The sequence below is a fragment of the Microtus pennsylvanicus genome, chromosome 21 (genome assembly GCF_037038515.1).
Source record: "Microtus pennsylvanicus isolate mMicPen1 chromosome 21, mMicPen1.hap1, whole genome shotgun sequence".
Taxonomy (NCBI): domain Eukaryota; kingdom Metazoa; phylum Chordata; class Mammalia; order Rodentia; family Cricetidae; genus Microtus; species Microtus pennsylvanicus.
The window spans coordinates 2,124,936-2,152,246 of NC_134599.1; the positions used below are offsets into that span (position 1 = coordinate 2,124,936).

At 42.4% G+C, this 27,311-nt stretch overlaps 1 protein-coding gene across 2 annotated transcripts in view; it reads right to left on the bottom strand.

The window, feature by feature from the left end:
• Positions 1-1,454: 1,454 nt before the first annotated feature.
• Positions 1,455-27,311, bottom strand: part of Rnf32 (ring finger protein 32) — a 35,038-nt gene continuing 9,181 nt past the window's right edge. For both annotated transcript variants that reach the window (XM_075954954.1, XM_075954953.1), the window contains exons 7-9: positions 26,941-27,049; positions 3,287-3,454; positions 1,455-2,724 (exon numbers count right to left, since the gene is read on the bottom strand). In XM_075954954.1, the coding sequence (XP_075811069.1) occupies positions 2,476-2,724; positions 3,287-3,454; positions 26,941-27,049 (526 nt within the window). In that variant the 3' untranslated portion in view covers positions 1,455-2,475. The remainder of the gene's footprint in view (positions 2,725-3,286; positions 3,455-26,940; positions 27,050-27,311) is intronic.

Genomic DNA, 27,311 nt, shown 5'->3' on the forward strand with positions numbered 1-27,311 from the left:
CTCATGGGACTGCTTCTGGTGTGAACGCCCTGAGGACACACTTTCTGGGCAGGGTCTTACTCAGTTCATGAGTTAATGAGGAGGGTGCCTAGGGATGGGTTAGGGCCTATGAAGCAGCAACCATACAAATTTGTAAGTGTGGAAGAAAAAAATGACTTCATAATTGCCTACAACCCATGCCTAAGTATTATTAAAGTAAAAATGGAGGGGCAGTGAGAAGAAGGCTTTATCCTGAAGGATGCTGAGCATCTGCTAAGCTAAGGGAGAGATCAGTTCATCACAATAAAGACTGCTCTGAGGAAGAAGCCACACTGAGAGCTGGGCACATGGGATTCTATAACCTCTGGACCTTACTGGCATAAAGTGTCCCAGTCGGGGCACTAATTTCCCTGTGACAGCCGACTAAAGACATGATGGGATGGTAAAAGTTTGCACTGTCCTCTTGAAACTTCATTAGAAATTTACCTGAGACCCTGCCTTCAACACTAGAATATTTCCTGCCCTCAGAACCCCAATAAAGTGGATGCCTGTGTACTTCAACCCGAGGACCTGTTGCCAACAACTGGTATCTGTTCCTGTGTCAGTGGAAATGGACTCTGTTACTTCCGACATTCACAGGTTCCAGGGAGGGCAGTGCCATCCCAGCTTGTGCATGGCCTCCCTCCAAGGTCAGAGCAGTCTGACTGCTGGAACCCTTGCTGCGTTCCCATTCCATGTAGTGACGGCTGCAGCTGAGTTTTCTGAATGGAAAAGTTGGTATCTGAGATGCAGCTTGTGTCTGTCTCTTGTTTAAAGTGAGTCTCCAAATGCAATAGTATGTCTCTAATCAAGAACTTTTGAGCATAACCTAACATATACATACTAATTCATAAATTATATATCTGTATTATAAACCAAAAGAGCCATTTCAAAAGGATAAAATATAAATATGAATTTTAAGCACTTATATAAATATGAATTTAAAACATTGTGTAGGGGAAAGTTATGAACCCTGGCGTGCACCTTTACTTGCTACCTGCTTCGCTGCTGTGCCTCCATCCAGGCTGGGTAAAGACTCTAGCCAGCCTAAGCATGGTACACATGGCTCTGGCAGGCCTTGCCCTTCTCCCTATTCCATTAGATTACATTCTTAAAACTAACCGTCAAGGTCCATTCCCTTATTTGGCCACTTCCTTCTTCTGAGGCTGACTACCAAGATCCACCTATCAAAGTATTGAAGCCCAGCAATGAAAAGCCCCCTTTATACCCAATTAAAATTAAACCCCTCCTCCTAACACAGGGTTTTCCCTTTTATACTCATAAACTGCGCTTATGGGCCATGTCAGTCTCCTCTCTATCCAGAGGCAGTCTTTTGTCCCTCTGGGACATATATACCTTCTTACCCCTCTCCCTTTCTCCCTTCCCCTTCTGCCTTCTCCTCTATCTCTTGTCTTTGTCTCTTATTCCTTGTCCTTTGTCCCTCTGGGGTAAATAAATCTCCCTTATGCTGAGAACTTGGTCTTGCTTTCTTGAGCTAATACCGGTCCCTTCCCTGGGATTCTGTCTCACGTGGACACTTTGCCTCCCAGCACAGTCATCAACAGGTTCTTCCTCAAAGAGAAGAGATTCCCTGGTCAGACTCAGGCAAAAGAGACTTAAATTCCGGAGACAGAAAGAACCAGGGAGCTCGAAGGGTCTGTAGGATAGACACGCCAGCATCGATTACCACATTACTGTTGGACGGGTCTTTACCTGAGCAGAGCTGCTCTTTAACCACTATGTACACCACCAATCTTAGCACCAGTGCTCTGTATCCCACCTGGGGTTTAGAGAGCTAAGAAAATCACTATATCTGTGCTCACACCCACACACGTTTTTTCTTTTTCCTGTCCTTAGTTCCTAAGTAATACAGTGCAGCAACTGTCCACAGAGCACCGACACTGTACTGGGCATTTTAACTTAGAGGTGACTTCAAAGTATGTGGAGAGATGTATGCCAGTTATTCGGAAGTACTGCACCATTTGATATCAGGGACTTGAGCACTTGTGGGGTTTGACATTAGAGCACTGGCACCAATTCTGCAGGCTCCAGGGATTTTCAGTTGTCTGTCTCGGGATTCCGTACACCATCATTAACATTTGACTTATCCTGTTTTGATGTTGAACACCACTATTTTTTCAGTTTACATGTTAAAAGTACTTCACCATACTACTAATTTATTACATAAAAACCAAGGGAACATTCGTATGCATTGGATAAGAATGTCAGTTTCCAGGTTGTTGGTTAGACACTATATTTTAAGTAACATTATTCCTCATTTATTTCAAGTAACTAAACTCACAATACACAAACTGCTTTTTATGTAATAAGGGTGATAGTTAGATGGGCCCTTCTATCTCCTTTGCGGAATCACAAAGAACAGACAGCAGTGTAGTACTCAACCCAAAACTCACACGGCTCATCCAAAAAGGGAGTCTTAACTTCCTGAACATGAATTCAGCATTTAAGAATTTTCTTTTGGTAGCAGGAGCGGCAGAGAGGACAGGCATGGAAAGGAGCATTGTCTCCCAAGGAAAACTCTTCCAAGGCCAGGAGGCAGGCATGGTGGAACAGGTGTGCACAGGACAGGAGGACTGTCTCGCGGGGCCGTTGGCCGCTGGTTCCTACAGCTGCTTGCCGGCAGTCACCGTGGAAGGAGAGTGGGGTCAGGCAGATGGAACACTCGTAGATCTCCCGGCGAGCAGCCTGCAGCACAAAGCAGATATGAATTTGTCATAGGCATTGACTGTCCTGTCATATTCCACAGTTACTCAGACCTTTAGTGAGGACTATATCTAAAATGTGAGGTATAGAGATTATAGTAAGCCTTTTAAAACACAAGTACTTTTAAAATGCTGAGCAGTAATAATGTAAATGATGCCTTTTAATTAAAATGAAAAAAATTGGCTGATACTGTTAAAAAGGTAAAACATTCCCAATTTTATATTTTAATCTTTTTTTAACCCCCAATTTTCTGTTTAAGTTTTCCTTGCATCTGACATCAAGTCACTTCAGAGCCCTGCTTTCCTTCCTTAGGTTACTACAGATGTAGGAGGAGGACAGGAAGCATAGGCGTGTCCTCTTGGGTTTTCATTGTTAACACTTACCATCGAACTAGAACTTTAACATTTCAAAATGAAAGACCTTGATGGTCATCACTGAGCTCATGGCAAACCCTGGGTGTCCCCATGCCAGGCTCCCACCCTTTACAGACCTGTGCCTGCAGTCTATTCTGCGCTGGCAGCAGGGAAGCTGGGCTGAAGCCTACCTGCACTTGGATTTTCTCCCAGTCCTCCTCAGTGATCTCATGGCCACATCTTTCGTCTAGCTGCTGAAGAATGCTGCGATTTACAGCCAAGCAGAGGTCGATTTCTGAGAAGAGTTCGTCTATGTTGGTGTTGTATGAGCACAAGAGTCGGTGGCTGATTTCTGTGAACTGAGAACAGAGGCACAGGCTGGAGCATCCGAATGACAGGGCACAGCCATTCCTGAAGGAGGAACTTGACTTCCCTTCAGAAGCCATCATGAGGCCCTACTGTAATGCAACAGGAGTGCCCTCATCGCTGAGCACAGACCAGGCCAAGTCGCCTGTCTCACTGTCCTCAGCTGTCTCCTTTTTGGTACTTTCCATTCTTCATCAGTGAAAGCTCAGTTCACTGCTGCTTAGCTGTGACTCAGGTCTGTTTCTGTAAGAAGGGGACCATGTTACAGGAGACTTTATTAAATAAGTACTTATACTTTTCTCTTGCTAATAGATCTCTTGTTGGTCTAATTCACGGGATTCCAGCTTAACAGTTTGGGGATGTGTAAAAAGATACTTTTCTCTGCAGCAGTTAACAAGTTAGTTAGTATATGGGACTAAAGCTGACAGGAGGGAGGAATTAGAATCTTTCAGAGGGCTCACACGCACAGTGTATAACCTCTTGGCACTGCTGCCAGGCTTGTGGGGACTAGAGCTAGCAGCGCTTATGCTTTGCCCATCGGCCTGTGAAGCTATGGCTCCAGATTGTAGATGATCTTAGTATAAGCAGAAAAGAGGAAATCCAAGCAAGGAAGTGTTGTCTTCTTACTTTCTTCCAATTAAGCTCTAGGGTCACAATTTGAAACAGTCCTTGCCTAATAACTTTAAAAATCTTCCTCTAGAATCTAAAATGGCTGAAAGACACTTAAGGAAATGTTCAACATCCTTAGCCATCAGAGAAATGCAAATCAAAACAACTCTGAGATTCCATCTTACACCTGCACGATCAAAAACACTGATGACAGCTTATGCTGGAGAGGCTGTGGGGTAAAGGGAACGCTCCTGCATTGCTGGTGGGAGTGTAAGCTGGTACAGTCTCTTTGGATATCAGTATGACAATTTCTCAGAAAATTTGGAAACAACCTTCCTCAAGATAATCTATTTATAGATAACTAAGATGCCCCACTCCAGAACAGATCCCTTGGGACTTAGCTTGAGTTCTACACTAGTAGTTTCAGAACAGAGACAACATATGCATGCTATCTAAAGTTAACCTTAAATAAGTCTCTAGTGTTCCTCTAAACCCAGTTCTTTTATAAAGTTTTACACATACACAATTATAAAACATACAAAAACAGAAAAGCAATTGGTCTTAGGACAAATGACTTGGGCATTAGATGTTGGCTGTGGTAGGGCATGCAGTCATCTCCTAATGGCATGGACAGGAGCTGTTGGATCCACAGAACTCCACTTCAGGCACACACTGGAGTGAACTACTGTTCACACACTTAGGAAGGGCAGACATTCCTGCACAAGTTCCCCACTAGCTCTGCCTGCCTCCTGACTCATCTGGACATGCCTGCTGTGACCTCTGTGTGTTCTATCCTCTACAGTTCAAAAGGTTTGACACTGTGCCTGCCCTTTCCTCAAGATTCTGTCCCTCTAGTTTAAAAGAGCAAAGTCGTATGAGTACTATATTACTTATTAGAAATGTAACTGCCTTAAACTTAGTGGGATTTGTATTAAGACTGTAGGGAGGCATGGTGGTGCATACCTATAATCTTAGCATTCAGGAGACTTGAGGCAAGGGATCAGAAGTTTGAAGCTAGCCTGAGCTATATGAGACTTTGTCTCAAAGTGATTTTTTCGTTGTTAAGAGTTTTGCTTACAAAGTTGTATAGTGGTCTGCCCCAACTCATTTTTTTTGGTAAGTTTTTATTACTTACTTTTTTAAATTAGAACATGTATTAAAATATACATTATTGGTCCTGTGCTTAAATATCATTGTAATCGTGGTCTTATTTTCTTAAAATATAATTGTAGGGATTTTTTCACAGTCACCTTCTAGACAAGTTCAAATGTATACAAATGGTGCTGCTTCACACAGCATTCCGTTATAATTAATAAGTTTAGAGAAAGAACTATTTTCACAATATTTACTGTTATAACAGTATTCATGAAAGCTGGGCATGACAGGCACAAGAGCACTCTCTGATCATACTGAGTTTCTTATTTCACAGATACTTTTATAATTCAGGTAGATCAGCTAACCAGATGTTTGTTCTTAACAAGTAGAATATTTAAGTCTCTTTAACCAGTATTGCCCTCCTGGGCCATCCTTTCCAGATAGGAAGAGAAATTTTGATTAGGTTCTTCAGACCAGGCAGTTACAGGTGACACCCAATCTTCATATGCTGTCCAGTTGAAGATAAACAGAAGGACTCCCACTAGGATATTCCGTAGAAAGGAGATCACGTTTTTATGCTGGGTGTCCAGTTTAGATCCTGGACACCATGGCTCTGCATCGCCAGCTTCTATCACTGCTCTGCTTTTTTAGGCCCAGTTTGAGCTTTTCGGGACAGTTACAGTGGCGGAAGTGCTTAGCTGGGTAGTAAGAGTAGTCCCAGAGGGCTTGCAGAGTCCAGACGACAGTCTCTTCCAGATGGGCTGGCAAAGAGAACCCTTCTCCGGATTCAATGAGGCTATAAAAGTTTTGGTTTCCCTGAGCAAGAGGAAAAACATTTGCTGTTAAGGGAACCATGTGAGAAAGGCTGGGAAATGGGTGTGTTTAGTCATCGCGTGGCAGCCCATCTCATAACTTTACAGTCTTCTGCCGTAGTATAATTGTTCTGAAGACCTGAAAGATCCAGGAGTTATACTACACCACTGTGTGACAGAAATGCTATTGGAGCTACATGTACAAAGCTAAAATTTCTACTAGTCTCACGGAAAGGCTTATAAAATTAATTTTCCCACCCCGAAATCACAAATACTGTTTCATCATTTCCATTTGAATGACTGTACCCCATCTCAGGTCAGATTTGTCTTTTTCCCAGAATGTAAAGCCAAGTGCTTGTGGTCATCTGTGTAGGACTCTGATGTGTCAGAAAGACAAGCATTAAAGAGTAGTCACCTGTGCCATTTGAGGCAGGAGAGGGACTTCATTCAGAGCCCCCCACAGCTCTAGGGGCTTGGTGGCAGTTCACTTAAGTATCTTAAGAGCTGAGAATTGATTAGACTCTAGGAGACTGATGTTGGAGGGCACAACAGTGACAGATGAAATCACATGCTCACCTGCTGCATGCTCTGGCTGCTGCTTGCAGGCCAGAGACCCCACTGCACCTGTGAATAAGACCCGAGCGTGACTGCACACAGGTGTGCATACTGTCCCTACAACTCATCAGTTCATTTGTATAACTGCTGACACCTGCCCAGCTGTGTCCCTCCCGTGTTCTCGTCTGTGTAGTCTTTGTTCTGCCACTTTAAACATTACTATTACATTTATTTTCTGTGTGGGTGTGTTCATCGTGGCATGGTTGTGGAGGTCAGAGGACAGCTACTGGGAGTCAGCTCTCGAAGGTCCTGGGCTTTGGTCAGGTTTCACACACAGCAAGTGCCTCTACCTGCTGAGCCATCTCAGTGTCCCCACATTAAAAACAAAACAAACCTCTGTTGTCTAATAAAAAGTTTGTATTTTTAGCTTTTTTCCTCTATTACCGTACAGGTGAAAACTCTTCTATCCTTCTAGCTCCTACCCTAGAGATGCATGCTTAAATTATCACACTCCAAAGTTAACCAGGATCTTCTCATGCTTTCACCCGACTATCCTCTTCTGGTGCAGTTTTGCAACACTAGAGCTCTCTGACTTAACTTGTTGGGGACACACTGTTATTCAAAGCCTGTGAGATAACCCTCTCTCCCTTTATTTACTACATATACCACAGACTTCCCATCTAGGGCAGATTTCTTCCTTCAGGGAATGCAATTGTCGGTGCTCCTCCCAAGAAGACCTTTTAGAGTCATCACAGCATTGCCCATCTGAGCGCGTGTCTCTCTCGGATTCTGCTCTTCCACATAGTTTTCTTTTCGTTCACATCACATTGTAGGCTGTTTCTTTTCCCCCGAGGATGCCCAGTCTTTGGCTTATGTTGAACCTCTGAGACATCTGTGTGGTGCAGGTGTGCTGTTCCTTTGAACACCCTGTTGGGTTTCTTTGCTCCTGAGGTATCCCACAGCATTACTAGGTAGAACACTCACCCCCCCTTTTAAGTCATATTGAGGGTCCTTTGACCACTTAAGTTTGTCTGGATTAGTGTAAGATCTGGAAAGTCCTTTTCCTTTGCTGCTTCAGACTGTTCTCTTTGACCTGTGTATTCACCTTTCCTTCTTGGTTCTAATAACAAGGTGGAGCCTACTGCACCTTCTCCATTTGTGATTTCTCTGAGACACTCCCACTGAAAGAAGGAAAAAGCAGCCAGGGCAGCTAGGGCCTTTTCCCTAGAAGATGGTGCTCACCAGTGCCCCCAGTGCTGAGAGAAGCTCATTACGACTCTGAAAGTAAACAACTCTTCGAAGTCCCTGAAACTGAGCATTCACAAGGCCCCTCCCCAAAGACTCCATAAGCAATAAGGACTGCTGTGGAGAGGAGACTCTACCTTCACGTTGTGCAGAGGACATCTCCAAGCTGTGCTGGGCTTTCTGTGATGTACCTGCCTTTGGGTCATCCATCCTCTTTTAAGTAACCTAAGTAAACTCACTGGTTCACCAAGCTGGCCTCTGGTGGCACCGTGACTTCACTCTGTTGTTAGTTCCCTTTCTGGGACTCTTGTTTACATCTTGTTCATAGCATAACGTGTTGGTGAGGAGAAAGACTTGACACAAACACAGGAAGTTGAAATTGTGGTGTGGCCACAGGGCAGGCAGGCAGCTCCTTTAACAGTGCAGCTATTTGGCTGAGAAGTGATGGGCATGTGTGTAGGGCGGGAAATGATAACTCTGGGCTTCCACATGTGAATTCAGTCCTCACATCTGTACTTAAACAGACACCATACAATTTAAAGCTAAGTGATTAGCTCATGCTAATAATATAGAATGTTACTCTAAACAACAAATCACAACAATTTAAAAGGCCAGAGAAAAGAAAATTTGTAGTAAAAAAATTTGTGTGTTTTCATTTCTGGCTTGGGTTGGCCCTATCAGCTGGAAACAGTATTTGTGTCCCTCACGTGACTGTCATCAGCTGCAGCTGTTCCCACTCCTAGTCCAGACCTTTCTCTAGGATGCCTTCTGTTCTCTCTTGACAAGCCCCCCCCCTCCTCCACACACTCCTGGTGCTCCCTTTTGGGAGCATGAGTAAGTGGACTTCCCAGGCACGGTGTTCCATCTCTCCGCTGGCTGCTGGCCTTTCCCTGCTGCACCCTGTGACTCGCTGCAAGACAGAATCCTGTCTGTTCCTGAGTGAGGGCCTGCTCATTTGCTGCCAGGAAGCACTTCACTTTGAGATCTCACAGGCACCCCAAGCAGCAAGCCCAAGGCATCCTCCCCAGCTCCAAAGAGAGCTAAGTTTGGATGTGAGCCCAAGTCACAAGACCACACCTGTACGCCTCTCTTCCTCCGGATCCTACACTGATTCATGAGCAGATCCCGAGGTCTGTCCCTGAGCACTTCCCCAGTGGGCACTGCCTGTGTAGCCTGCTAGGCCAGCTCCCAGCCCACCCCACTATGAGGCTGCCCACCACCCTGTGACACATGTGACCGTGCCATCATGGAGGTGGCCCAAGGCAGCAGGGGTCCACTGGCTATTTGTGTTTAAATTTATCTTCCACACAGCCCTTATTCAGAAGTCTCTGCTATCTCTGTGTCTGTCCTCACGGCACTTACTGTTCCTTGAAATTTAATTATTTGTTTTGTCTTATTGAGGCAGAATCTCAATTTTTTAGCTCTGTTGGGTCTCAGATGAATTCACTGCCAATTGGAGTAACATCACCTTTACACTCACAACTCATACTTCCTAACCTTTTTAATAATAACTATTTTATAAACTTTGTTAGTTTTAAAGAATTTGAGCAGAAGGAGAGAGAGCACGATCAAGGAACTCAGGACCGCGAGGGGTGCACCCATACACTGAGACAATGGTGATGTTCTATTGGGAATTCACCAAGGCCAGCTGGACTGGGTCTGAAAAAGCCTGGGATAAAACCGGACTTGCTGAACATAGCGGACAATGAGGACTACTGAGAACTCAAGGACAATGGCAATGGGTTTTTGATCCTACTGCACGTACTGGCTTTGTGGGAGCCTAGGCAGTTTGGATGCTCTCCTTACTAGACCTGGATGGAGGTGGGTGGTCCTTGGACTTCCCACAGGGCAGGGAACCCTGATTGCTCTTTGGGCTGATGAGGGAGGGGGACTTGACTGGGGGAGGGAGAGGGAAATGGGAGGCGGTGGCAGGGAAGAGACAGACATCTTTAATAAATAAATAAATAAAAAGAATTTTTTTAAACAAAAATAATTACTTTCATATGTAATGATGGTTAAGAGCTATTAAATGTATTTTATTCAACCTAAATTTCACTTTGTCACTTATCAGGCATTACATGGTGAAGAAGAAAAGGCTTACCCATTTCTGTGGGGCTGCTTGTTAAAGGAGCTTAGAAACTGAGCTAGTATTTAACAGACAGTGCACTGCCCTGAGGAGCAAAGATCATAAACACTGTCCTTTTAATGAAGAGCTCCTAAAGTAGTAGGACCACCACTGACAATGCTGGTGACTTGGGGACTGGAAGGCTCCTGGGAGGTGAGGAGAGGATAACTTACTGTAATGATCTGTTCTGTCTCTTTAAGAGATAAGCCACACCCACTCCCTCCCCTGTATGCTGAGACAGGCTTCCAACCTGAGTTCGTTCCCTCTCTTTTCTGTCTCCCTCTCGAGGCTTCTGTCTCTCCCTTCTCTCTCTCTCTCTCTTCTCTCTCTCTCTCTCTCTCTCTCTCTCTCTCTCTCTCTCTCTCTCTCTCTCCTCTTCTCTCTTTCTCCCTATCTCTCTGCTCTTCTCCTCTTCTCCCCTTCTCCCTCTTCCCTTCCATAACCCCCTGAATAAATATCCAAGTTTACTCTGCATGGTATGCCTATCCATGTCTCTGTCTCTTGCCTGCCACCGTGTTGTCTCCCTGCCCTGGACCAGCCACTGCTAGGGGGCCTGCAGCTGTCCTTGCCTGGGACTGGCTGCTCTCAGGGCCCGCTGCCTGCTGCCACATGGCTCACTGCCTCTGCTTGGCACCAGGGATCCTGCAGCATTTTTATTAATCCATTTCATGTACTATCTTTTAGAACTCAGGAGGCCAGAGCTGATGCTGCACTAGCTTTGCCCATGTCTGTGTCATTGGTCACCACTAACCAGAAAGGCTGTCTTGAAGACATCGTATGGTCTGGCCCATGTGTTTGCTCAGTACTGTGAATAACTGCTGTTGCTTTTTCCTCTTCCTGCACTTCATGTGTTGCTGAAAGTGATCTCTCCACTGCTCACCCACTGGACTTTTGGCTCTTGACGGCTGCTATCTATCTTGTATACATTTCTTATCTCCTCAGATGAGTACCACAGATATAGGGAAGCACCTGATTCATCTGCGTAGGGTCCTTAGCACTGAAAAGCGCTGACCTTAGGTTTGCAAAAGATTAGAGATGAGAACAAACACATGCCCTAAATGTACATATTTAGAAGCAGCACAATACAAATTCCTTCTTGGAGGAGGGAAAAGGTGAAAAAGAACAAAGCTTATCTAGATTTTAAAGTGACCTCTGTTGGCAAAATTCAGTAAAAACACCAGTATTGAGCTGAAAACCACAACGTGGATGTGAGGTTGTCAGCATACTGGAGGTCTGTCAGGGTGTGTTTCTGAAGGGAGCAGACAGAACTCTCTTGCTCTTTAGAGTTAGTGTTCAGCTCAGCAACAGTAATCTTTTCAGGGTTAGAACTGTAGGCTAGTGCGTGCTAGCCTGGGTGAGGTCTCGGTTAATACTGAAAGAGTCAACACATTTAGTGACTGCTCATTGTAATCAACTCAAAGCAACTACTAAATATTTCTGAAATGTCACATTCTTGTTTTCAGAAATTTTTATTTCCTCATTTCTTATGTGAGTTGATAACCTTCATAATTCAAAGGGTAAAGATGACAAGAAAAACATGTCAACTTAGTTCTAGTTTTTAAACATTAATGTTATAAAATTCCACATAAAATATATAAAAATTCAATTTAGAAAAAATTAGTACCTTAACATATTTTTCCTTTTAAGTCTTCTATTTTGGATATTTGATAAATTTAATAACCATGAGTTTTCATTGATATGTAAAACAGTTACTGGTCATTCGCAATTACTGGCTAAACATTAAAGAAAACACTAACAAAAGCATTTAGGCGAACTCTGTCTGCTCAGGAGAGTCTTAAGTGATCCATCTCATGTCAGCAAATTGCTTACTAATGTGTTGACTTAGGGCCACCCTCAAAAGCAAAATGAAAAGCTTGGAATTTACAGCATATCAATGCATCAGTTGATAAGCTTTTACTGGTTTAATATCCTTCCAGGCTTGCAGCTTGGAGCCACTTCAAGTTAGCAACAGAATGTTTGCCATCTCTATGTGATAAAGGAAGTCAAAGGAATGAACAAACTTGAGGACCATTATGCTGTTTGGTGAAGATGGAAATGAAAACGCTAGAGAAGTCACAGGCTGGGGGTGTGTGAGAGCTGGGCCCTCAACTCCAGCATCTGACAGATTGTTAGCCTCACCTTTCAAACAATGATCTGGACTTTAGCTGGGGCAAAGATAACACAGTGCATTTGGAAAGTTTTAATTGCAGCAATAAAAGACTGTACCTCAATTATATGACAGATGCTAGCAGAGTTTCCAGATAAGGATCAAAGACATCCAAGGAGTGGTCACTGCACTTTGGGCCACTCTAGGCTTTCTGTACACACTGCTGGGGAATTAGCACATCAGCTTTCCTGACCTTTCCAGGTCCTTTGATCTGCGATCTCAAGCAAGTCAGTATACCAGGACTACTGTATCAGCCAGACAGGTCCAACACTCCCTCACTGAATTTTAATCCTGACACCCACCAACACAAAACCCAACACCTGACCTCTGCAGTTCTTACTACAAAAGTTCAGTATGCTTAAAAGAACCTGCCTTGTCACACTACACCACTTTGTCCTGCTTCTGTTTTGCTAGCAGCGTGCCAATGGTACTTTACAGTCAGGCCACCTTGAGAAGAAAACTTCTTAGTGTATGGCAACATTTTCTTTGTAGAATTTAGGTGGCTAAAAACCAAAGAGAAGGGCTTCACCAACTCTCCCAGGAAGAGAAGGGAAAATGCAGAACCACAGTTTGTGTGTAAGATGGATTATGAAATCAGAACAGCCGAAGCGAACCTGATCTAGAATACTGAAAATATTCATCTCAGTACATGAAGTATTCAAGGCCACTAGCTCCTCCAGTTGTTCACACTTAAAGCTCCCAAATGGGCGATCTTTTCTATTCATTAGACTTTTTCTCCCGCGGGGACTTTATGTTGGATCTAGGCCAGCGGCTCCCAGCCCAGCAGAGGCTTTGTCCACACATCAGCGAAGGTGGTAGTGCATGGATGAGGTCGCTTCGTAAAGCGAAGCTGCAGCTCCGCAGTCATTCTGGAGATGCAAGTACATTGGCTTTTGTTTGTTTGTTGTTCTTAACTGCAATTACATGATACCAAAATAAATAAATGGTGTTTTGTTTTTTAAAAGTCTCGACTTCTGGTTTCCATGAGGTACAGATCACAGTGACTGCTCGGGAAGGGGCCATCTGCCCCTTCTGCTTTACTGCAGTGTTTACCTACCTCTCACTGCAGTGAGCCAGCAGATTTACGTCTCCTAGTCACTTGCAATTTCTTTTTTGACTAAAAATGTAAAAGTGAATTTACATTACTCTTTGATCATGGTGAAAAGGGAGCTCTATCTTAAATATGTGGTAATTTCCAGATTAAAATAATTGTTGCCTTCCACAGATAAAGAACTTGTCACTTCCGCCTTGTTATTCACGACAGCCTGCTTAGTAAAATCTGCAGTTTCTGACACTCAAACCTTCAGTCTCTGAGAGTTTAGTGATCTGAAATTTTGTGCAGTTAAGATTGGCCAGGAGGCATGTGAGAAAACAGGGCCTCCTGTCTCCCTAGAATAACTTGGTATTTCTGGAATGCTGCTAACTGTATCACAAAGCTAGTCTCTCACCCAAAGGAACCTTGCTAGAGCCATTGTTCATTGTGGCTTTGGAATTTGTTCTTAATGGAGTTACTACCAGGAAACCTCCGGACATACTGGTTCACCTCAAGCTGTACTTCAATTTTAGTAGTCATTTTGTTTTTGAAGACTTTCATGACTTCAAGCTGCAGAGTAGGGGGAAAGAATAAGCTTGGGCAAACACAAAGATAGCGAAAATAAGTTTAGAAAAGCTTTTTTTCTTCTTCTTTTTTTTTTTTGTAAATGAAGGGTCCTTTGGAACCCAAAGCAGGCTAGAAAAATTTACCTGGCCAACCTCCATCTTTCAGTAAATCAGAAATAGTCACACAGGAAGTGACTACCAGGAGCTAGACTTCATAATCTGATGTGACTGGCTAATTGACTTGAAAGGGAAGGGGATTCAGGGAATAAGGGCCCTTGTTGGGCTAACTACCTTTGATAGAAAAAAAAGTTACTCACATACTGAGGAGCCAGGGCCAGCAGTTATATTTTTATATTAGATATACTAATCTGTCTAACTCTCCTAAAAGCATCTTTATTTACAACCTTATGTTAAAATATTTTGGAACTGGGGCATGGCCCAGTGAATAAAGAGCATTTAGTGCTTCACCTGAGGACCTGAGTTCAACCCCAATACCAAAGTAAAAAGCTGGACATGAATGCCTATGCCTGGAACCCAAACAAAGACAGGGAGATTTCTGGAACTTGCTGACCATTCAGTCTAACTAAAACAGCACACCTCTGGTACAGTGAGAGACCCTGTCTCAAGGAAAGAAGATAGAAACCAGCATATCAGCACACACTTCTGGCTGAGCACACAGAGGCCATCTGGACATACACATTCACATCACTTGCCTGAATAACTGCATGCACAGACACCTATACAAACACCTCTGTACACATGCATACATACCTATACACACACCTGTATAAGCACACCTGTGCACAAACACATGCATACTTGTACAAATACACCTGTGTATATACGTATCCATACCCATAACACATACCTGTACAAGCACATGTGCACATATATGCACACACACACTTTACAGCCATTCTAAATGGAAAACTTTTTTTTATTGAAACCATTTTTCTTATATAAAAAAAATCCTGTTCTGGCCAGGCAGTATTGGTACACACCTTCAATCCCAGCACTTGAGAAGCAGAGTTAGAAGGATCTTTGTGAGTTTGAGACCAGCCTGGTCTATAGAGTGAGTTCCAGGACAGTCAGGACTACACAGAGAAAACCCTGTCTCAAAAAACCAAACCAAATCAATCAATCAATCAAAATTCTGTTTCTATTATTACCAACCACACTGAACCTAATAATGCAGTGTGCAGTGCCTAGGGCTGACCGAGTCTTGCACATACACTGCTTGGCCACAGTACTGACTTCAGAAACACCTGTTATTCAGCTTTCCTGTTCCAGCTAGGAAACATGAACTTCACTCCCATGAGAAAGCTTTAAAAAAGCACAAGCAAATGATTGGAACTCCTAAACATTTATCTATGTATGTGTGCCGACATTCTTTTAATGAAAACTGTATTCCTTATAGTTTTACTAAAACTAAAGACGCTGCTTTGCTGTGCCCAGGACAAGTTGCTGTCTAGTGTTTCAGTCAGGATTCCTTTTGGCTGTGGGAGGCACCCAAAAGTACTAGGTCTCAGATCCCCGCAATCTCCGATGCAGTGGTTTCTATCCCATCCACTGCTTTATGCCTTCTATCTAACAAGGTATGGTACCCAGCAAGTTGTCTTTGACTAGTTTCATTAGTGTTTAGATATTAAAACTCACACAATTTTGATAGGTTATGGCATGAAATGTTCTCTTGTCCTCTCCATGTGAATGGGCTAAAATCCTCAGATTAGACGATTCTATATGCTGATGCATATGGCTTTCTACTGTTCACTAGTTGTCCCTTATTTAATGGGGATTTAGCTACCAAATTTATGTTTTATATATCAAAAGGTTTGTCTTTTATAATATAGGATGGCTCTTTCTACCCTGCTATAGGTGTTAGAGTTAACTTGTGCAATTTGAGGTGCACAGGCAAACTTATCAATTTTTTTAGAGTTAAGTCATATTAAATCTATCTAGAGAAAATGAATATTTATATTTCAACATACCATAAATATTAATAATTTTATTCAATACTTTGATTTAATCAGAAGAAGCTCTTCTGTGGTTTGAACACTCTTTGTTAAGTTTGGGGTGTGAACTATTATGAAGGGGCAGTTTCCTTCATTCACATCTGATGGTTGTGGCTGTACAACAGACAGTTACCACATACATACATTGACTCTGAACCCCCAGCCATCTAGTTGTGGTAATTTTATGTGATTTTTGTGCATTTTATCAATATAGAGTATCACACACATTTACATTTGCAACACACACCAGCTATATTTTGTCTCTTTGCACTCCTGCTAGGCAGAGACTGGCCAGAGTGCTGAGCAATCTCGGTTACATTGTCATCATTTGATATGTAGCTTTTTTTTGTTTTGTTTTGTTTTTTATTTTTTTAGAGACAAGGTTTCAGCCGGGCAGTGGTGGTGCACAACTTTCATCTCAGCACTCGGGGAGACAGAGGCAGGTGGGTCTCTGAGTTCAAGGCCAGCCTGATCTACAGAGTAAGTTCCAGAACAGCCAGAGCTACACAGAGAAACCCTGTTTCAAAAAACAACAAAACAAAGACAAACAGACAGGGTCTCTTGCAGCCCAGGCTGGCCTCTACAGCTCAGATGTAGCTTGCCATCCTTGCCAAGGATGTAGCTCAGGATCATCTTGGGAGCTGAATCTTGCCTACTTTACGAGCTGGAATTACAGGTGCGCACTGCCATACCTGGTTTATGTGGTGCAGGAAATTGAACTTCAGGCTGTCTGTATGCTGGGCAAGCAGCCTCACTACTGAACTACATCCCCAGCCCCAATAAACGACCTTTATCATAACAAACTCCATCCTAGTTCTGGTACTGGTGGTCAGGATTAGGAATACATTTAGGATTAGCTACACTTGAGCATCTTTTTAGTGAAGTTAAAATGTTCATGTAAGTTTCTGTTCTTTCATACTTTAAATTTTTCCCATGTTTTCTATTTTTGTGGAAACTGATTTCAGTTACATTTTGATCTTTAATGGCAGCAGGCTGTATACATGAGCCTCTTACAATTTTAACATGATTTCCATGTCCGTGGATGCCTTCCTCCTCAGTGCTTTTAGCCTGGTGATATTTTATCTTCCAGTGTTCACTTTTAAGTTACTTATCATCAGATGCTGGGCTCAGTAGCTAGGTTTGCTCCTTTTCTCCCATCTGTCTGTATGTCTCTGTCAGAGACCAGCTTATTCTGATCTCAAATTCATTATCCTCCAGTTTCTGCCTCTTGGAGCTGGCATCACAGGGGTGGAAGACTGCCTGTTGGGGATCCGAGAGCCTGGCATCTAACACCTTACCTACTGAACAATCTCCCAGACTCATTTTTCTTTATTTGCTTATTTTTTTCTGAGACAAGATGCTGCTATGTAGGCTTCGGCTGGCCTTTGAACTCCAAGCCTCCCAGTAATAGGCCACTATGCCTGTGCTCATTTGTTTTCTTTAATTGATATTTATTGAGCTCTATATTTTTCTCTGATTCCCTCCCTACCTTTCCCTCCCCCCTCAATCCTCCCTGAGGGTACCCATGCTCCCAGTTTACTCAGGAGATCTTGTCTTTTTCTACTTTCTACTTCCCATGTGGATTAGATCTATGTAAGTCTCTCTAGTGTCCACATTGTTGTCTAAGTTCTCTGGGATTGTGGTTTGTAGGCTGGCTTTCTTTGCTTTATGTTTAAAAACCACCTATGAGTGAGTACCTGTGATAATTGTCTTTCTGTGTCTGGGTTACCTCACTCAAAATAATGTTTTCTAGTTCCATCCATTTTCCTGCAAAATTCAAGCTGTCATTTTTTTCTGCTGTGTAGTACTTCATTGTGTAAATGTACCACACTTTCCTTATCCATTCTTCGGTTGAGGGGCATTTAGGTTGTTTCCAGGTTCTGGCTATGACAAACAAAGCTGCTATGAACATAGTTGAGCACATGTCCTTGTGGAATGATTGAACATCCTTTGGATATATACCCAAAAGCGGTATTACTGGGTCTTGAGGAAGGTTGTTTCCTAATAGTCTGAGAAATCGCCACACTGACATCCAAAGGGTTTGTACCAGCTTGCATTTCCAGCAATGCATCATCAGAGAAATGCAAATCAAAACAACTCTGAGATTCCATCTTAGACCTGTAAGAATGGCCAAGATCAAAAACACATATGACAACTTATTCTGGAGAGGTTGTGGGGAGAAGGGAGCACTTCTGCATTGCTGGTGGGAGTGCAAGCTGGTACAACCTCTCATTTGTTTTTTTAATATGAATTTACTCTGAACATTTTTGTTTCACTTTAAGTGTCTTATATCAATAGAATCCAAGAGTTTATTTATATAACAGGTAATATAAATATAACAGTTATAATATTTGATTTCTTACTATGCTTTAATCCCTCATCACCTTTTCTATTCATTATCCTCTCTTGCTGCTGCCTTTCCCCATTTCCGAACTTCTGCAAGAATATTTTTGTGTATGGGCCTACATGTGACGGTCAGAGGACAATCCTGGGTGTCAGTCCTTGCCTTGTTGGAGAGAGGATCCCCCCCCCACCACTCTGTGCTTCAATAATCTGGTCCTAGAGCTTGTGCAGTCTCCAGTCTCTACTTCCTGCCTCCTCCCAGGAGCTCCAGAGTTGGAAACATCCCTGTTATGCTCTCTGACCTTTAGATTGGTGCAGGGGATTTGAACTCAAGTCCTCACACTTGCACAGTAAGCTCTTTTACAAACAGAATCATCGCCTCAGCCTAACAGGAATATTTGTAAATTATTTCATTAAAAACAGAAAAGTCAGTGAGGAAGAAATTTCCTCTTAATTTTAGTGAAATAAAAATCAATTCATGTATGACTGCAATCTTGCACTACCTGCTGACCTAGCAGAATTTCTACCTGCCTGAATCTTGGAGGACAGGATGCCTGTAGGTTAAATCTGTCTTCAGATGAGCTGGCAAAAATTGGTGGGATCTGTCAGACAACCCTGAACTTTATTATTGTCCCATCTTGTACTAAATGACCTGCCCTCCTACTGACTGGTCTGTGACCACTGACAACTGCCATGAGGAGAATGGAAAGAAGTATAAAAGAGCCCAAACAAACGTGTGCCTGGATTCCCAGGAAGAGTCATCTTTCCTAATTGTTCATTTCTTCTACTCTGCATCTGAAATCTCCCAGTTTCTAACAAGCCAAGCAGATTTATACACATAACTTCCATTTCTCCTGTCTTTGACTGCACAAGTCTCCTTGGTACTCTATGTTTATTGGAGACACAATTTAAACAGAACAAAAAGACCCAGTTTGGGATGAAAAATTGGTAACAGCAATAGTTAAAAAAATCATAGAACACAAAGGTTTATACAAAAAGGAACTCTGTGGTGGGCATGGTGATGCATAACTTCAATCCAAAGCACCCTAGAGGCTGAGGCAGGAGGATCAGAAGTTTAAGGATAACCTGGGCATAAAGGGTTAGAAGAAGATGTCTCATAAAAACAAAACTAAAACAAAAATTCTCTTTTGGCTTTCATCTCCACTAGCCCTGTATCTTTCTTACAGAGTATGAAGAGTCCTATTGTCTTAAACAAATGCATACCTAGATCCACTCATTTTTCATTTGTAGTCTATGCTTGTAATAGTCCATACTTTGTTGTTTAGCCGAATTACCTATCATGAAAGTACTTCCAGCTTATTTGCCTTGGGCTTTGTAACCGTTGTGCAGTTGACTCTGGTTATATTTTCTTCCTTTAAAAGTCACTATTGCTGTGGATGCGGCCCAGTATCTGTGCATAGACTACATGAGAAAATTTTAGTGGCAGTCAGACAGTTGCCAGGTCCACCAGTAGCTGTAGAGAAGTCATTAGCACTGGAGAATGTTGCCAGGCCGTCTATCTTTGGAGGAAAAGAAGGCTGCTTGTATTAATGTCCATCTATTTATATGTAAAGAGATGCTCCACATAACAACCCCACATGACTTATGGAGTATGGCTGCTCTTTACAAATGATCACACTGTGCATGTGGTAACAGTAAGTCGACTCTCTTGAAAGGCTTTTGAGAAAAGCCTATGAAAAGTCAGTATGGAAGTTTAAAATCTAAAAATTGAACCATCATGCAGTAAAGCCGTGCCACTCATGGGTGCATTCCTAAATGTCCTAAATTGTAGAACAGACATACTGTACAGCCATGTTTACTGTGCAGCTGTACACGGCAGACAAGGTAGTGAACTAGCCTACATGTTCACCTTCAGATGGACGAGGAAAGAAAACAGGAAATTGCTGGAAAATTGACTGAATTCATGTTACAGGAAATGCACTCTATTAGAAAGAGACAAATATCACTGTCTTCTCTGGAGCACAAGGTCTACTCTCATAAATGTGTATGACAGGAGAGCATCAGAGGGACCATTTGGAAAGTTACCATCAGGGAGGGGTACAGACAAATATCACTGTCTTCTCTGGAACACAAGGTCTACTCTCATAAATGTGTATGACAGGAGAGCATCAGAGGGACCACTTGGAAAGTTACCGTCAGGGAGGGGTACAGACAAATATCACTGTCTTCTCTGGAGCACAAGGTCTACACTCATAAATGTGTATGACAGGAGAGCATCAGAGGGACCACTTGGAAAGTTACCGTCAGGGAGGGGAACAGACAAATATCAGTCTTCTCTGGAACACAAGGTCTACACTCATAAATGTGTATGACAGGAGAGCATCAGAGGGACCACTTGGAAAGTTACCGTCAGGGAGGGGAACAGGCACAAGAGTGGCACAGCTATAGTGCATGACTGTTCAATTCTTAGATTTCTTCTGAGAAACATCCATACTGACTTTCCTAGTGGGTCTACCAATAAATATCCCAGCAGCAGCAGTAAGAGCTCCCTTTCCCCCATATCCTTACCAGTGTGTTGTGGTTGTCTTGATATTACTGTGAACAGGGTGAGATAGGCTATCAGTAGAGTTTGATTTGCATTTCCCTAATTTTGGCTAAGTACAGTGGCTGTTTTTTTCATGTTTATTGACCTTTTCATGTTTATTGGTTTGTTTGGGCATTTTTTTGGGTGTGTTTTGGTTCTTTTTTTTGTTGTTGTTATATAGCCTAGACATTATCATATGAATAGTTGGCAGTTACATTTTCTCCCATTCTGTAGGTAGTCTCTTCAATTGTTTCTTTAGCTGTGTAGAAACTTTAAATTTCACGCAACACCATTTGCTAATTTATTATTTCCAGGGCTGTTAGAGTCCTCTTCAGAAAATCCTTCCCTATGTCTGTATCTTCAAGTGGTGTCCTTATGTTTTCTTTGAGTAGTTCCAGGTATTACATGAAGGTACATGTTCCATTTGGATTGAATTCCCCATGGGACGAGGGATCTAGCATCATTCTCGTGAAATCCAAATTCCTACTACAATTAATTGGGATTTGTTTTCAATGTGCTTTTGACATGTTTCCTCAGTAACTTGGTGGCTGTAGCTTGAGGGTTTATTTCTGGCCCCTCTGCTCGACTCCATTTGCTTGTTTTTGTTTTGTTTTTTTTTTTTTTTTTTTTTTGTCAGCACCGTGCTGATTTTGTTATTATGACTGTAGTGTACTTTGAGATCAGGTGTTAAACTGCTAACATTGTTCTTTCTGCTCAGGATTGTTTTGGCTATTTTGTGCTTCTTTATCAATTTTAGTTTTTTTCTCCAATCTTGTGAAGAACCTTATCTGAAATTTGATGGAGATTACACAGAATCTGTAAGTTGCTTTTACTCAAATGACCAGTTTTCATAATATCAATTCTGTAGCTCCAAGAGCATGAGAAGTCTTTCCATATTTTAGTGTCTCCGTCAATTTCTTCAATGTTTTAAATTTTCATTGTTTTTCAACTCTTTGGTTGTTTATTCCTGGGTGTTTTATTTTTCTGAGGCTATTGCAAATGGGACTATTTTCATTTCTTTCTCAGCATGCTTGTTATTCGTATATAGAAAAGGTTTTCTATTTTATCCTGTTACTTCGCTAAAAGTGTCATGGAGCCTTTTGGGTCTTTTAAGAACAAGGTCATATCATCGCAAAGCATACTATGACTTCCTTTTTTATTTGTCCCCATTTTATTTCTTTCACTTGCTTTATTGATCTCTGTCAAAAATTTCAGATACTATATTGAGTGGATCTTTGTCTCCTTCCTGGCTTTAGGAGGAATGCTTTGAGGGTTTTCCCAATTTAGTATAAAGGTGGCTAACTTTTTTATATATACACTTTATTATGTTAAGGTATGTTTGTTCTTTCCTGAGTTTCTTTGGACCTTTATCAGGAAGGGATGTTGAACTATCAAAGGCTTCTTCTACATCTATGAGAGGATCACATAATTGATTTGTTTCTGAACTTATATGCTATATTGCCTTTGTTATTTTACAGATGTTGAACCCACACTTACATCACAAGAATGAAACCAACTTCATCATGGTTTTCATGGCTTGACTGTGATGCATTGCCTATAGGCTCATTTATTTGAACACTTGGCTTCCAACTGGTGTCACTGAGGATGTGGGGCATTTGGAACTGTGTTCTAGCTAGCAGAAGTGGGCTGCTAGGTCAGTCCTTGAAGGCTTTTGGGCCTGTACTCTGCTTTCTGATCCACCAAGATGTGAATAAGACATTATGGGTGCATGTCTCCAGGTCTTTCTTATTGTGAAAGACCCCCCCCGGCACTCTGAGTCAAAATAAATCTCTCCAACTTTTGTTTCCATAGTAATGAGAAACTGTGCTGGCTAGTTTTATGCCATCTTGATACAAGTTAGTCATTGGGGAAGAGGGAGCCTCAATTGAGAAAATGGTTCCCTAAGATCAGACTGTAGGCAACCCTGTAGGGCATTTTCTTAATTAGTGATTGATGTGGGAGGGCCCAGCCTATTGTGGGTGGTGCCACTGCTGGGCTGGTGGTTCTATAAGAAAGCAGGCTGAGCAAGTCAAGGAAAGCAAACCAGTAAGCAGCACTCGTCCATGGGTTCTGCATCAGCTCCTGCCTTGAGTTCCTTTGATCATTAACAGTGATGATAATAAATAAACCCTTTCCTCCTCAAGTTGCTTTGGTCCTGACTTTTGAGCACAGCAATAGTAACCATAACAAGCACAGAAGCATAAGTAACACAATGGTGCATGTTCTTTGTAGTGTGTCATGAATTTCAGCTTGCCTAGTATTTTTATTAATTTTTTTGTTGTACTTTTAAAAAAGCATCCTGCGGTCCCAGACCCAGAAACACAAACATGGTGTGTACTCACTCATAAGTAGATATTAGCTGTAAAGTAAAGGATAACCAGGCTACAATCCACAGACCCAGAGAGGCTAGGTAACAAGGAGGACCCAAGAGGGATGGGGAAGGGTGGGTATGGGAACTTGAGGGACTGGGTTGTGGGCTGGATGGAGGGGGAAGAGTACTAGAAGAGACTGGAAGTGGGGGCATTTTGGGGTCAGGTAGAAACCTGATGCAAGGTAACTCCCATGAATCTACAAGGATACCCCAGCTAAGACTCCTAGCAATAGTGGAAAGGTAGCCTGAACTGGCCATTTCCTGTGATCACATTGGTCACTACCCCAATTGTCATCAGAGACTCTTTATCCAGTAACTGATGGAAACAGATACAAAGACCCGCAAGAACATTAGTCGGAGCCCAAGGAATCCTGCTGAAGAGAGGGAGGAAGGATTGTAGGAGTCAGAGGGGGGTCAAGAACATCAGAAGAAAACCCACAGAAACAGCTGGCTCATAGAAACTCAGAGTCTGAACTAACAACCAGGGAGCCTGCATACCCAGGCCCTCTACATATATATGACAACTGTGTAGTTTGGTCTACTTGTGGGACTCCTAACAATGGGAGCAGGGAGCAGGACTGTCCCTAATACTCTGGCTGGCTCTTGGGAACTCATTCCTCATACTGGGTGGCCTTGCCCAGCTTTAATACAAGGGGAGATGCTTAGTCTTACAGCATCTTGATATGCCATGTTTTGTTGATACCCATGAGGCCTTGCCCCTTGCTGAATAGACACAGGAGGAGTGGATTAGGGGGCAGGAATGAGAGAAGACGAAGGAAGGGAAACTGTGGTCAGGATGTAAAATAAGTAAAATTAAAAAAAATTAAAAATAGAGTAATATTGGCTTCAAGAAAGGATTTAGTAACATTCGTTTCTTTTTTACTTGACAGGTAGTTTGAGGGTCATAGCTTCTATTCTTTAAAGGTTGGGTAGAATTCAGCAGTAATCTGATTGGTTCTGGGCTTTTCTTTGTTGCTTCAATGTCATTGTTGCTTCAGTCTTGTGTGTAGGTTGTTTATATCCTCTTGATTTGATTTTGATAGGTCAGATGTATCCAGGAATTTAACCATTTATTTTAATCTTTCCAATGTTTGGGAATATTTTCAAAATATTCCCTAGTGATCCTCCAGGATTTTTTTGGTGTGTTGTAATGTCCCCCTTTCCTTTCTAATTTTATTATTTTGGGCCTTTTACAACTAGGTTACTTTGGCTAAGGGTCCTTGATCTTATATATCTTTTTAAGGAACCAACTCTTCGTTTCACTGATTCTTGGGCTCTTCCAGTCTCTGTCTCATCAAGTTCTGCCCTGATTGTGTCATCTTGGGTTATATTTGTTCTACCTGGAAGTCTTTTTCCAGCCGGACCAACCAGTCCCTCTGGTATATTCCAGCCACCACTTCACAATGCAGTGTGCAAAGCCCTTAGCTTAGCATCCACATCACATCTGATGCCAACCTACTCTTCAAGGAAACTCAAGTGTTCTTAACTAAACATGAGGAACAGTGACAACCACAACATGCCAAATGTTCTAGTTTACATATTCTAATGACTGTGTTGCTTGGAACAAAGACTTAGTGCCTGAAGGGGCTCTAGTCAGTCCAAGGAGGGCAGACATGCCTCTGGCAGGCCTTGCCCTTCTCCCCCATTCCTTCTGCCTTGCTAGAACCCATTAGATGACATTCCTAAACCTAGCCACCAAGGTCTGCTCCCTTATTTGTCCACTTGCTCTTCCTGAGGCTGACTATGAGGGTCCACCTATCAAATTTTGAAATCCAGCAATCAAAAGCCCCCTTTGGTTCACCTAATTAACATGCCCAATAAAAATAAAAATAAAAAACTCATCCAACACAGGGAGCTTTCCCTTTTACATTCCTAAACTGCCATTTGCTTATGCGCCATGCCTGTCTCCTTGCTATCCAGAGGCAGTCCATTGTCCTTCCAGGATAAATACCCTTTCTTCCCTCCCTCCTTCTCCTTCTCCCATGTCCCCTATCTCTTGTCTTTGTCTCTTGTTTCTTCCACGTTGTCCCTCTGGGGCAAATAAATCTCCTCTTGTGCTGACAACTTGGTCTTGGGGTGTCTGTGTTGATACCAGTCCCTTCAGTGCCTAGGAAAGGTACTAGAAAAAAAATTATTTTGCTTTAATAAATGTAATTTTAGCACAGTTGAAATGGGCTGGCTTACCCAGGTAAGGGCAAAGCCATACACAGGATCACAGACACTCCCATTTCTTCCTCTAGGCAAATGAGTGTCTGATGGGACCAGGAGTTATGTGATTGTGATCACTCGGTCTTGTGCCTAAAGGTGGCAATAACTAGGAAAATAGTTAGAAAATAAAGAACCATGTTTTACTTTCTTTATTGTTTATTGTTTTTATTAGGAATCATTTTTTTCATTAAAGGCTATCTGTTATATTCATCATCCTAAATGAAAGAACACACAGCTGAACTAAACATGTCAATGGTACTACATAGGGAATGATGGTCAGCACAGTGTGACTATGAGACGGGATCCTTTTCTTCTTCTTCTTTTTTTTTTGTTTCTGAGCCAATGTCTTGGCTCTCCTTTCATTTTTTTCTTTAAAAAATATTTTTATTTTTTATTTTATGTACATTGGTGTTTTGCCTGAAGGTATGTCTGTATGAGGGCATCATATCCCCTGAAACTGGAGTTACAGATAGCTGTGAGCTGTCATGTGGGTGGTGCTGGGAATTGAACTCAAGTCCTCTGGAAGAGTGGTCAGTGCTCCCAACCACTGAGTCATTTCTCCAGCATGATCCTTTTCTTCTTTGAGATGGAGTCTTGCTATGGTGCTTAGGCTAGCCTCAAACTCCAGATTCAAGCAGTCTTTCTACCTCAGTTTTCCAAGTGTTGGGACTATAGATAAGGATCATCATGTCTGGCTGAGGAGTTTATCCCAGTGATCTGAGGTTGGCATGCTGGGATACCACAATGTTACCATAAACTAACACTAACTGTTACCAAACCTAAAACAATGTACATGAAAATTAACTTGGAAAGATATCAATGTTTGCAACAAATATAATATTTTCTGTGCCTACTATGTTTCTTTATTATTGATTTTTAGGCCTGCAGTGAACATACCAGGTGAGGAAAAGGGTCCCAAAGCACCCACCCATGGTGGCTAGATCTGCCATCCTGGAGCAGGCATGAGAAAGGTTCTCTCTTCATGACTGGTTACTTCTAATACTTGCCAATCCTTTTTGTTCAAATGGAGACATGTTAAACATGCACCTCCCATGTAGTGGTTTGAAAGAAAATGGCCCCTAAAGGGAGTAGCACTATTAGGAGGTATGGCTTGGAGGAAGTGTGTCACCATAGGGGTGGGCCTTGAGGGTTTATATATGTTCAAGCCATGCCCAGTGTCTCAGACCACTTCCTTTGCCTGTACAAGACAGAGAACTCTCAGTTACCTCTGCAGTACCATGTCTGTCTGCAAGCCGCCTTGTCCCATCATGATGATAATGGACCTTTGAACTGTAAGTCACCCCATTAAATGTTTTCCTTTATAAGAGTTGCCATGGTCATGGTGTCTCTTCACAGCAACAGAAGCCCTAACTAAGACACCCTACACCCTGCCAAGTAACATAAAAAATGCAAAGCGAGCATAAGCAAGCACAGGCAGGAGTTGTCTGTTTCTGTAATGTGGTGATCCTACGAAGTTCAGCCAGCTACTGGGAGATAGTAGTGAGGTCTCCATTTTCACTGATGTTATAGCATAACTGGGGACTCTTAGAGTTGTAAAAGCTCAATTTTACCTTATTTTATCAGAAAATGGTACCATCAAACAGCACACAATGGTCAAACCAAAGCTGATTTGAATACCATTTTTCATGCAATGAGGTTGGAGGTCACTAAGTTGAGCAAAAAAGCTCGAAAAGTGAAGTGAGCTGCAGTCTCACTGCCTGTTGACTTTACCAGTCCCGAATATTCACCCATACAGACCATGTGTGTGTGAGCAGGTAGTGGTACACACCCACCTTTTCTTCAAAGAACTTTCTCCTTAACTTGGCATCCGTAGGAGGGACTATTTTCCTTAGGTTTCTGTACCACTTTCTAACGATGTACCCTCTCCAGCAGGCTTGGACTCTAAAACACAGAGATGTAGAAATGATGACTGCCTAATAGCCTCATTTCTAAATTAAATTCTTTTATTTTATTATGCATATGAATGTTTTGTTTACATGAATATCTATACCACTTATGTGCCCAGTGCCCATGGAGGTCAGAGAGAACATCCAAATCCCGACAACTAGAATTACAGACAGTTGTGAGTCACACCATGTGGGTGCTGGAAATTGAACCTGGGTCTTCTAGAGCAGTTAGTGGTTTTGACCACTGAGCCATCTCT